Here is a 12316-nt window from a genome sequence, read left to right on the forward strand (position 1 = left end):
AACTTGAAATATAAGAGAAAACACGTAGGTATGTTGATAGACTTGAAGGTTGTATAAATCTGTGAAAATAATTGTTTTCACACTCACTAAAGGAGACAAAAGACGGCAAGCAAAATACAGTATTGGTGAAAGTGTCAGTCGCTTAGTCGTGTCTGACTCTGCAACCCCATGGACTGTAACCTCTGTCCATGGGATTCTCCAGGCAAGAAAACTGGAGTGGGTAGCCCTTCCCTTCTCCAGGGGATCTTCCCAACCCAGGGATCAACCATCTGAAGCACCAGGAAGGCCACAGTATCAGTGGTCATTTATATATTTTGAATTAGTGGCAGGGTACAAGTACTTTTTTTGGTCATAGCCTACTCCAATGAGGCTTCCCTCATAGCTCAGTCAGTAAAGAATCTGCCTGCAATGCAGGAGACCTGAGTTCAATCCCTTGGTTGGAAGATCCTCTGGAGAAGGGAAGGGCTACCCACTCCAGTTTTCTTGCCTGGAAAATCCCATGGACAGAGGAGCCTGGTGGGCTACAGTCCACGGGGTTGCAAGAGTCGGACACGACTTAGCCATTACACCACCACCACTACTCCTATTAACTTCTCAGTCTCTGCTCTCCAGTCTTAAAAAAGATACCTGTCAATGCATTCTGTGTTGTTACAGATAATATGCCTATGAGTTATTTCCATCCTGTTTTCCTGAGCTTATTGCTGTAGCCAGATATATAGTGCGTAATTTTGTCTCAGTTTAGCCCAGATGTAGTCCTGGAGAGCCCAGGTAACTTGGTGCTTAAGGTAGCAAAAATTGGGGCATTATTTATTTAACCCACTCAGGTCTTACTTCTTGAACCTTCTCTCCAATGCTTACTCCGAGTTGTGTTCTTTATTTTCAGTTTCATGAGAAATCACATTCTTCTTTCTGTTTAAACCCCATGTATCAGCTGCTCCCACTTCTAGCATGCCAGTGGAGTCATATGATCCAAGACCCAGGTTTATAGTTCTTCATATTCTTTTATCTTGCCTGAGGCTTTAGTGCAAAAATGACTTACCTGCTCTTGGTTTTTACACTCTTCTCTGCTTGTCTTCGTTTTTTTTTTTTTTTTAAGGAATATGTAGCTAACTGCTACATGTTATAATCAGAATTTCTCTGCTAGGCTGACTTTTCAGGAAAGTTACTTTTTTATTCTCCTAAACTGAAATATTTTTTTACAAAGTAATTTACTGCTTATGAATTTTATTCATGTTTGGCCTGGTTGAGGCAGAAGAGTAAATGGTGAGACTTAAAATCAGACTTAGTCCACCTAGATTCTTGCAGGTTTGTAACTTTCTTATAACCATTTCAGTGGTCCCTAGTGAGAGGATCTTGCAGTGGCGGAAAGAAGTGAACTTTGGTGTGGGACCAGAGTTCTCACGGTGTGACTTTAGGCCAGGCTGCTTGATCTGTCTGACCCCTGGTGTCCACGCTGGTGAAATTAGAGGGCCTGCTTGTTGGGTGTGTGTCGGCATCTGTGAAGTGTCTCAGCTGAGTGGTTGGGGTATAGTGAAGGTCCTTTTCTCTGCAGTGTTACTCATAATTTTGATTTGAACTCTAGTGCTTTTTGCATTTTTGTTTTTTGTTTTTCTTTTAAGACTGGGTATTTCCTTGGATTCTAGAGTAAGTCATAAATATTCTTGGTTTTTAGGATTTCTCTTGAAATCCCCAGTTAGTGAAAAGACCCCCCCCCCCCACCACCACCATATCCCATTTGATCATCTTTTTGGGAATTAGGGTGATAGATTTTTTTTTCTTGCATGTTAGGTATCAAAACATTTCCTGTATGACTCCTTTGGCTGTTTTAATTCTTGAAAGTCTGCTTCTGAAATAAAGACATTTTCTTCTATGACTTCCTTACTCTATTAGTGTAAATGAGCAGAAGTTTATAAGGAAAGCAGGTCACAGTGTATGATTTGAATATAACCGCATAGTAATTTGATCCATGGAATAAAATTTTAAGTCCCTCAACTTTGTTTTCATTTTTGTAGCTTACTTATTATTATTTTTGTTTGTAGCTTATTCTTAATAGACATCTTCTGTACAATCTGAATTGTCCTTTTAAACGTCTTGCCTTTTGTTTTTTCCTAAGGGTTAAATTTTTAAAATTGTGAATATGAGTATATATAACACATAAAATTAAAAGATAATAAGCAACAGCTGTGTACTTCGACCCAGCTTAAGAAATAAGATGGTTCCTACCAGTACTTGTGAAGCTTGTGTGGGCTTCCCTGGTGGCTCAGAGGTTAAAGTGTCTGCCTGCAATGTGGGAGACCTGGGTTCGATCCCTGGGTTGGGAAGATCCCCTGGAGAAGGAAATGGCAACCCACTCCAGTATTCTTGCCTGGAGAATCCCATGGATGGAGGAGCCTGGTAGGCTGCAGTCCATGGGGTCGCAAAGACTCGGACACGACTGAGCGACTTCACTCACTTCAGCTTGTGAGTACTGATTTTTTTTTTGCCTGCTGTTTGCAGTACTTCCCTACTACTATAGTTATTTTGAAACTAGATAAAATTTTTAGTCTTCCGTCAATATAAAACATTGTGTCTTCAGAAAATACATCAATGACTGCCATTTAGTTCATTAAATGGAAGAAAATGAAAGTCACTCAGTGATGTCCGACTCTTTGTGACCCCATAGACTATACAGTCCGTGGAATTCTCCAGACCAGAATACTGGAGGGGGTAGCCTTTCCCTTCTTTAGGGGATCTTCCCCAACCAGGGATCGAACCCAGGTCTCCCACACTGCAGGCAGATTCTTGACCACTGAGCCACAAGGAAAGCCCTTAGTTCATTAACTCTCAGGTTAGTCTGGGTTTGCCATATCATGCTAATCCATTCATTTCAATCACAGTTTTGCCACTCTAGGTTTTTTTTTTTTTTTTTTTTTTTTAGATTTGTAGTGATTTTATAAATCCCAGCACAAGAGTACTTTCAGTTGGGTGTCTTCATATCCTTTCCCCCTCCTTCTCCTCCCCTCCCCTCTTGTCTCCCTGACCTCTCGAGAAAGAACAGATACCAAGAGACCACGTCTGTGCTTTGCTGAGCATACCATGCACCGAAACTCAAGCTTGTTGAAATGCCGTTGGCCCTCCCTGCACATGTGCTGTGGGTTAATTGTACGCAGTGATTTCAGACAGCTAGCAAAATGGTTTGTAAGTTTAGCTTCAAAAACCACTTAAGCTCAGTTCCTACATTGTAGCCTTTGGCAAAATGTGAGCTAAAACATACTGTAAAAGATTCTGAGGATTATGGGAGGTTTCTGTGGTAAGGATAGTACATGTTTTTCATTAGCATCTAATTTTGCTCCGTAATTTGTGAATGGTTCCATTTGTAGGGGAAAAGATAAAATCACTGTAGGTTTTTTTTCAGAAAAAAATTAAAATATGACTGAATTTGTAAGCTTCTTTAGAAAGAAAACTGTATCTGTAGTTTGCAAAGTCCATTTGGTGTTTGCTGTAACCTAGTGATTGTCGAAACTCACATCTGATGCAGACCATTGTTTTTTTAAAAAGTGACAAGCCTGAAGGATATATTGGAGTAATCGCTAGAATCTTTATTTAGTAATCCAATGTCTAGACTTGAGAAGTTTATCATTAGTCAGTCTATGCGGAGAAGGCAATGGCACCCCACTCCAGTCCTCTTGCCTGGAGAATCCCATGGACAGAGAAGCCTGGTGGGCTGCAGTCCCTGGGGTCGCAAAGACTCGGACACGACTGAGCGCCTTCACTTCACAGTAGATGATGGTTTAGCTGCAGCATACCTCAGCAGCCAGTTTCCTAACTCGCTGAGATTCTTTATCCTTTGCTAAAGGCTGTTTTTCAAATGAGTAGTGATTAAATGGTTGATTTTTTTTCCCCCCCTAAAAGATGTCAGTTTTAGGGTGAGGTAGATCATTTTGATAATCCAGAGGCAGATGCGTTATCCATTATGCCATTGGCCCAGTCATCTTCTCCTGTGGAAGCCATTGAAGTTGGCAGGGTGGAGATAGCATTGTGACATTTTACAGGTGAAGAATAGAATGTTGAGAGCCTGAAGGATTTGAAAATGTGTAGTTCATAGCTAGAGAGTTTAAATTTCACGTTTTCCTTTACTGTAGTTTATGTTGAATTTATAAAGACTTTTATTATTATTATTTTTTAAGACTGACCATTTATGAGGGGGAAAATTAGAAAACTATGTTTTTGAAGTAAAAATCTTTAATCTTGTTCATATGTTATTTTTGCAAGTAAAACTTCAGATGCGCTGCTTTTGTGTTCCTCTCTCTGTCCGTATCCCCCTTTCCTCCAGGCTGGATACCAGCTGGTCTCATGCTTAGGGTTTTACTTGGTACCATAGCAGCATCGAAACTGGAAAAGTGGTTTTTCAAGAATGGAATCTGGAATCAAGGAATGATTTCAGAGACAGGTGGTTCCTAATTTACAAGTAGTTCATACGTGTAAACTGCTATCTCTGAGCTGCTCTTCCATGTTTTGAGCTTTTAAAGAACACCAGGGGCTCAAAAGTAGGATGAGAAATAAGTGAAAAGCAGAAATATTTGGGGACAGTAAATACAGACTCAAATCCATATTATGACCCACTTGGCTAAAACTTTTCCTCACACTATCGCAGTATTTTTTAATGTTATTTTGCAGTACTATTAGAATTCTACCAATTAGGGGTTTATTTGATCTATTTAGCTAGCATCCTTGTTGAAAACTGCAGATGTTAAAAAGTGAATTATTTCAGCCCAGTTGTTTTTTTCCTGTCGCATACCTGAAGTGAACTCCATTGAGGCAACAGGAACTTTGGGGTGGTAATTTAGGAACATACTGGTACTCCGGGGAAAGGGTTATTACTATTAACAGGATGATTGGAGTGTCTTCATGTAAATTTAGGGAATTGCAAGCATCAAGAGTTGAGAGAGTGCTAACAAAGGGAAACAACCTACTTTAGAATTTTTCCACATAAAGAGAGGATCTAGAATTGGTGAAGTTTCTGTGTTGCTCCTGCAGAGTTCCCAGTGCCCGTGGCTGGTGTAATATCTTTTGGTCTCAATAGATGGATGTCTTTTGGCTAGCCTGGGAACTTGGCCAACGTAAGCAACATTGTTTCATTTAGAATAATACTGAATTCCACAGTATCAATTTGAAAACTAGATTTTTAGACCAAACTCCTTTGTTGATTTTCAGCCTGTGCTTATCTTTGTCTTGTCTGTTATTGTGTGCTCTTAGTTGACAAAAGCAAGAGGTGCTTTTGCTTTCCCATTAGTCCTGAAATTTGCTGGCCAATCATGAAATAGCAGTGGAAGTAAGTAGGAGTTTAAAGTCAAAGAATAAGTAGGGGAAGCCGCTTGGAGAGCACAAGAGAGTTTGTGGGCTTAGAGGAGCAGTTGTGAGCAGTGTCTCAATTTACCTGTAACCCTGGAAGATTGACATCTGATTGTTCCTATAAAGCAACTTTCTTTACCTTTGATAGTAAGCCATGGTGAAAAGTGAATTCACATTCATACTGATTTGTGAATTGATGCAGATTATAAAATGTAGATAATTTTCTTCTGATAAATTACGTAGACTAGGGGAGTATTGACAGTTTATTTCATACCTAGAAATGTGTGAATTTTTTTGTTGGTAGTAGTCAGATTTTAAAACTTTTTCTCCCTGGCAGTTACTTTATATTTTATATATAATTGGTTTTCATTAATGAAAATTATTTTCAAGTAAGCTTAAATAAATGTTAGCAAATGAATTTACAGTCCGTTTATCTCTGTGTTTTGGGGGTTGTGTTTACATTAGATGTTCCTCAATTAGGGGTAATTGTCTTGCATCCTTATCTCTTATCATAATCTGTTTTTCTTCACACAGTGTTATAGTTTTGCTGCTGGACTCTTCCCTCCCTCCCCCCACCCCATCAGGATGATATGAGACTTGAAAGAAGACGATGCATACAGGTGACTCAAGTTTTGAAATACAGTAAAACTATGGCTGTCTGAGAGAATGTGGGAACTGGTGGTATATTTTGAATGGGGGGGAGCTTTCTGATAAACAGCATTAGTGGGGAGAATTATTTAGATCACTAAATGGAAAGATACAGTTGGGGTATTATTAGACTTGACTTTGGGCATCAGTTTGATAATCAGTAACTGAGAGTGATATTAATACAAATACAGCATAGTAATTGCTAGTTCTTGACCTTTTCAAAAGGGGATGACTGGCTAAAGTACTTTGGCCAGATTTGAAGTGTTTCTGTTAAAGATAAATAAAATATTCACCTTTCTGGGTGAATGCATGTTCCCCCAGATCCCTTTAGAGCAGAGCTGTGAAGGCTGATGGAGTAGATGTTAGCGGTGCGTCTTAAATAAGACTCCAACCATTAAATTAAGGATGTGTTACACCCATATGTATGACTCCTTAAAACAGTATGGTCTGGGGTTTTATGTTTTCTTTCCTGCCTCTCTCCATCCCTTCCTTCATTCCTCTCTTTCTCCTTTCTTTCTTCCTTGTCTCCTCTTTTATCGTTTTGTTGTTTGTATTTATATAGGAGAAGCAGTATAGAAGGCAGTTTTGAAAGAATAGTTTTGATTGGTTTATAATTAATTGAGGTGATCTTATACACAGAAAAATGAAGGCTGTTGTATCTGTGGCCATGTTCAAACTCTTGAAAATGTAGTGTAGCTAATGGATAAGGTGTTATTAATGTTTAAATTTGAATGTTTTAAAATCAGGCTGATTAGGAGACATTTTGTTGAACCAAGTGGCTTATATTTGTGGACCTGGACACAGACATTCTTGCTTGATTTATAAACTGAAAATGTGGTCTTTAACTGGAAAAGAAGTAACTACATAAATCTTGGATAGATACTTAATTACATTATTGGTGAAGGTGTTAAAGTTTTTGTCATTGGTTTTTGGTTTTGGCGATCTTTGTTTTTTAAACAGAAAAAAATTACCTTTTTTTGACTTCAGGGTGGAATTAAAGAAAAATAATGTCTCAGGTGTACCATTTTGTATGAAGAAATGTGCTTGAATATATATTAATTATAGATCAAATCATATTTTACATTCATGAGGAGCTCAACGGGTTCGATGGTAATTCTTTTTTGAGTAAAAGGCGATTCAGTGATTATTGCTGTGATCTGTGTCTCAAGGGTGCACACGTGTTTGCCTGTACATACCAGAGGCACACCATGGACACATGTCGGTTGAGTGGCTGATAGAATCATCACGATGCTGAGGCCGAATATCAGTGTCATGGAGGAGTAAATAAAGAATTTACAGAAAACATTGTAGAATTTTATGAAAACTGTATTGTCAGATTTCATAAGTGTGACCTTCTGGTGCAGGAACAGTGCTGAGCCCTGTCAGCTCCCGGGTTGCCCCTTGGGCACGGTGCTAGCACACTGGCTATACCAGGTAGATGCTTGCTTTCACCTGCGGTCAGTAGAGGAACAGAGTGTTCTGGGGGTGTCTCGAAAGACTTATCCATGAATATTAATGATTCTAGAGGTTTTCCCTTAAGGAACTTTGAGGTGGCAGAGTTGCTCTTTTATTTCTAGTTTCTTGTCACAAGATATGAGAAGTTTCCAAATAGCTCTTTTTCTTGAGAGGCTTATGGATGAACTGAAATATCTAAAGGGTAAATCCAGTTTATAAAGATTATCTAGTTCATTTTATGAGTGCTGGAACACACAGAAAATTTTCAAATATCAGATTTGTAGTGTAATCTAGTCTTTTACTCAGCCCGGTAGTCTTTAAAAATTACCAACATTTACTGGCTGATAAGGGGAAAGACTGAAGAAGGAAGGTTTGACTCTGATGTGTGTCTTAGCTGTTGGTGTATTTCCCCTTCAACAGTTTGAAAGTTAATAATTGTTTTTGAATGTAAAATTAACAGCTTTTATAATCATCTTTAATTAATGCAGTTTGCTCTGGTTTTACGATGCACACATTTATTATTCAGCGGACAGGATTTTAACATGTAAAAGCTCATAAGGAGTTTTTCATTGGGAGTTATTTCTAGAATGTTTTTGCATACTTGGAAGTGAGTGTTGTTTCCCCAGGCAGTCATGGTCTTGACTATATGTTGGTGAGATGTGACGATGCCTTACTCTCTCATGCCACTTCATTTTAGGTGCCCTTTCAGGGCTGCTAGAAAGGACATTGAAGTATGTTTTGACTGACTGCGCTTTTCAAAAGCCAAAGCTTAATAATCAGTTTCTACTGAACAGCAAGCTAAAGTTAAACTTTAATATATCTTTAGTACGTGTGTTTATAGGTGTTTCTGTACTTGTTTGAGAGCATTTTTCATATTTTAAAGTACAGTTAGGCTATATATTAGGTAAGATTGGATCATTTTTTGACCTTTGGAAGAAAAGTCGCTTATGACCAAACATGGGTTTCACTAACATTTGCTTTGTACCAGGTGCAATAGTAGTGCTCGGTTTGTGAGGATTCCTTTGCTTGGGAATCAAGGAACACATTTCAGCTGGGAGAGGGAGAAGATATATAAGCAAATTATGCAGTGGATGTTTATGATAAATTTTAGAACCTTGTCTGTCGAATTCAAGATACCTAGAGTAAAAATAGAAAGCACTTTCTGGTTAAGACATTCGCAGTAATGTCTTCACCTGATACCTACATGTTGTCAAAATCTGCTTTTGTGTCCCACTCTTCTTTTCTGAGCTCCAGACTTACATAACTGCCTCCTATATGTCTCTGCTGCACACACTTTCTCCTCTCTTATTCATTCCTGTTAGCGTTGAGTGACAACCCCAAGCATGCGATCGATCATCCTGAGAACCTAGGAGCTACTCCTCACTCCTTTGAATTAAGCAGTAACCAAATTCAGTTTATTTAGAATGTAGAAAGTACTTAGGAGATTTAATTTGGAAAATTCACTGCTTCAGAGATCACTGTGCACATTAACCTAAAAGCACTTGTATTTTTCAAATTTATTTGATAAGAGGACCTCCCCTTCCTTTTATTTCTTATTTATACCTATTAACATTCAGTGGAACGTTAATTGGAAAAGCTGTTGGTTATGGCAGATGATACTATACTTTGCTGGGCTTCTTTAACAACTGAAATTTTTTTTTTTAATGATAAGCTAGTTATTTGAAAACTTGAAATAGTTCTAGAACATACAGAACTATAACTATTTGAGGATGAACATTATAAATTTATTTTAAATTCTGCTGACTTGATTATATTGTCTACCATATTTCTATAAACTTAAACGATTAAAGCTATTTGAGGTGGCAGTTTTAACAGATTAAAATGTGAGTTTTGTGGGACAAAGTTTGCATACTACAGTGATCACAGGAGTATGAGATATTCTAATATACAGCAATTAGAAATCAGATCTGTGAGCTTAAAGTCAATTTCTGTAGTCCCATTTATATACACAGGTGCACGGAAAGGAGTAAAAGGGTTTGTGCATTTTGATATTTGAGAGTATATTGCCTGTTTCCCTCCTTTCGTTCTTGTTCTTCACATGGTCCTGTGTAAATAGTCTTTTCCTGTATGTGTTTTCCCTTCTTTAGTTCTCATTCATTTCTTAATCCTGAGCGGTCTGATTTTGTGCTTAATAATTCAACAAGTTGGGTTTTGGTGAATGGTTAAATCTGGTGAATTTATTTTTGCGCTCAGGTTTTAAGTTTTTCTCCCTGTTGACTCGGTAATGTAGTATCAGTGAAAAAATCTGGAAATTTATAAGACTATGGATGAGTGGAAGGAAATATACCCAGAATTCTATTACCCATTACGCTAGGGCACTTTCTCTTCCAGTATTTTGTTTTTGATGCCATTTTTTATTAAAATCATCTGACTAGGTCGGCGTGCTTGGGCAGAATCTGTTTTCACATTGTTTATATTTTCTCTTTTATTGCCCAGCATTATATTGTGAACATTTCCCTGTGTCATCAAAAACTTAACTAACTATGGTGGTCTGTTCTTTTCAGCTTGGAGCACATTCAGAGCATTCAGAACTGTAACATTTTGAGGGCACATTATTTTAGAAATTTATTTTAAAATATGTGATTTGAAGCTGTTTCTTTATATGCTCATTTCCTAGTTAAGTTAGATGTCTTTGGGATGTTTTTTTAAGTTTACTTTTTCACTTTTTTAAAAAGTACTAACATTTGTGCGTGAGTATTTGTATGTTGAATTATTGCCTTGTAGTTTGTCCCTAGGAGTGTAAATATTTTGGCTCATAGGGCTTAAAAAATTTTAAGGCCCTTCTTAAAACTCTTTAGAAAGGTGTTTGGTAAATGTACCAGTTTATACTTACTAGCATTAGACAAATGTTTGTCTTTTTAATATATCTTTGTGAGCAATGAGTATTATAGTTAAAAATAAGTTTCCAATTCAGCTGGCAAAGAGAAGAATCTTCTGTTTTAGAAAATTTTTATAAAAGTGATAGTGTGTTCTCAGTGGAGGAAAAAGTTTAGTTGTTTCAGAAATGCATGAAGCGACAAACCTAACGTAGTTCAGTAAATATTCTCCCAGGATTCTTTCTAGCAAGTGCTTTTGTTTAATGCTTTCATGGCATTTGCATGTGTTAGCTTGCCATGTTTTGGTCCCAGCTAATCTGATCCTCAGAGTCAGAGGACCATGGCTTATTCGCATTTTTGTGTTCTGTGTCTAACAGGGTTCTTGTGACATAGAAAGCGTTCAACGAATACTTGTTAAAAGAACAAAAATTGTTACTCTATTAATGCGTAGAAATATCTACTCGGAATGTCTCCTTTAATAAATTTCTTCAGGTGGTTTTAAGAGTTCCACATTATTTTCCATTTCCTTTTATGTTTCTTTTCTTTCTTTCTTTTTTTTTTACTGTTTCTGGTTTCTAGATAAAGGGAGTAACAGTGATTGCATCAGGTGTGTGTCTCATAAGAGAGCATAGACTATTTATAGAGAAGATGGTGGAAAACCTGAGGTTAGCCATGTTGTAAAGTTGTATTTCTTAGGCCTTAATACCTTTATTCAAGACCTTCGTGAAAGCAAATGGATTCACACTCATTATTTTAAATTTTAGGGATACTTGCTAAATGTACCTTCAGAAGAATGTATGAGATCTGGGAAGATAAGAGTAGGACATAGTGTTTTGAATCTTGACAGTTTTCCCTAAATATAGAGTAACTAGCATGGCAAAACCAAAAATGGATGGACACTTTGTCTAAAACACTATCACCACAGACTCTTAATAGAAGTAGATGAGGACCAGTCTCCAATAACTACAAGACCTGAATGGTGTCAACATTTGCACTGAAAGATTCAGAAGAAAGCAGCAGGAATTTGATGGATTTGAGAACAGGAGAACCCCAAGCTAACTAACAAAAAGTCCCTGCAAAGTGTGGCAAGAAAGGTTGAGAACAGCAGCTAAAACGAACAGGTGTTTGTGAGTTCTCAGTGTAGCAGAGGCTCCCAGTGAGTTCTGTGGTGTTAGAGCCCTCTGGTGCCTGTGAATCTTCAAAACCGACCGGTTGAAGTTCCCTTCCTGGTCAGAGTCCCACACTGAGGAGACGCTACTGATAATGGAATCCAAATGAAGCAGGATGAAGACCATGGGGGAGAAGGGGAGAAGGGCAAGTAAGATAGGGGGAAGGTGGAAGTACAGGAGACCTCAGTCATGAGTCTGTATTTTGGTATGCTTCGTTTCCCCTTGAGGAAGACAGAGGAGAACTTCCTGAACTTGGAAAATCTACTCCAGCTTCCTCAAAGTTTTTTTATTTTGCATGAAAGAGACCAACTGACTCAGTCAAATTCCCCCCCCCCCCCGAGCTTACTTTCATAAGAAAAAAGGAATGAGAGAAAAATATTTCTGCAGACAATGAAAGCATGCTGGAAAGAAATGCTTACAAAACAAACGAAAACTATAGCCTGATGTTTCCAAATGAATTCACACTGAAAGAAATTTAGATGATACAAATATGGAGCGTTAGTCTCTCAGTCATGTCCAGCTCTTTACGACCCCATGGACTGTATGTACCCCACCAGGCTCCTCTGTCCATGGGATTCTCCAGGCATGAATACTGGAGTGGGTTGCCATGCCCTCCTCCAGGGAAGCTTCTTGACCCAGGGATCAAACCTGAGCCTCTTGGGTCTCCTGCATTGGCAGGCAGGTTCTTTACCACTAGCGCCACCTGGGAAGAGCAACAGAAATCTAAATAAGGAATAGAAATGGTAAAGGGAAATAAAGAATCATTTGAAAAATGAAGCGCGACTAGAAGGTACGCTAAAGTGAAACGAACAATAGAAATTGTCTTTGGAGAAACAGAAGATAAACAGACAAAAATTTTAAAAAAAGAATTGAAGA

The 12316-nt window shown here is 38.1% G+C and overlaps 1 protein-coding gene across 9 annotated transcripts in view; it reads left to right on the forward strand.

Moving 5' to 3' along the window:
- The window catches only part of DYRK1A (dual specificity tyrosine phosphorylation regulated kinase 1A), a 145787-nt gene that overhangs the window by 45294 nt on the left and 88177 nt on the right, over window positions 1-12316 (forward strand). For 7 of the 9 annotated variants that reach the window (XM_042238441.1, XM_060396447.1, XM_027961686.2 and 4 more), the window contains exon 2: window positions 5866-5951. The exons of the other annotated variants lie outside the window; for them this stretch is intronic. In XM_042238441.1, the coding sequence (XP_042094375.1) occupies window positions 5942-5951 (10 nt within the window). In that variant the 5' untranslated portion in view covers window positions 5866-5941. The remainder of the gene's footprint in view (window positions 1-5865; window positions 5952-12316) is intronic. 9 annotated transcript variants of the gene reach the window in all.

Source organism: Ovis aries, chromosome 1 (assembly GCF_016772045.2).
Source record: "Ovis aries strain OAR_USU_Benz2616 breed Rambouillet chromosome 1, ARS-UI_Ramb_v3.0, whole genome shotgun sequence".
NCBI classification, from domain to species: domain Eukaryota; kingdom Metazoa; phylum Chordata; class Mammalia; order Artiodactyla; family Bovidae; genus Ovis; species Ovis aries.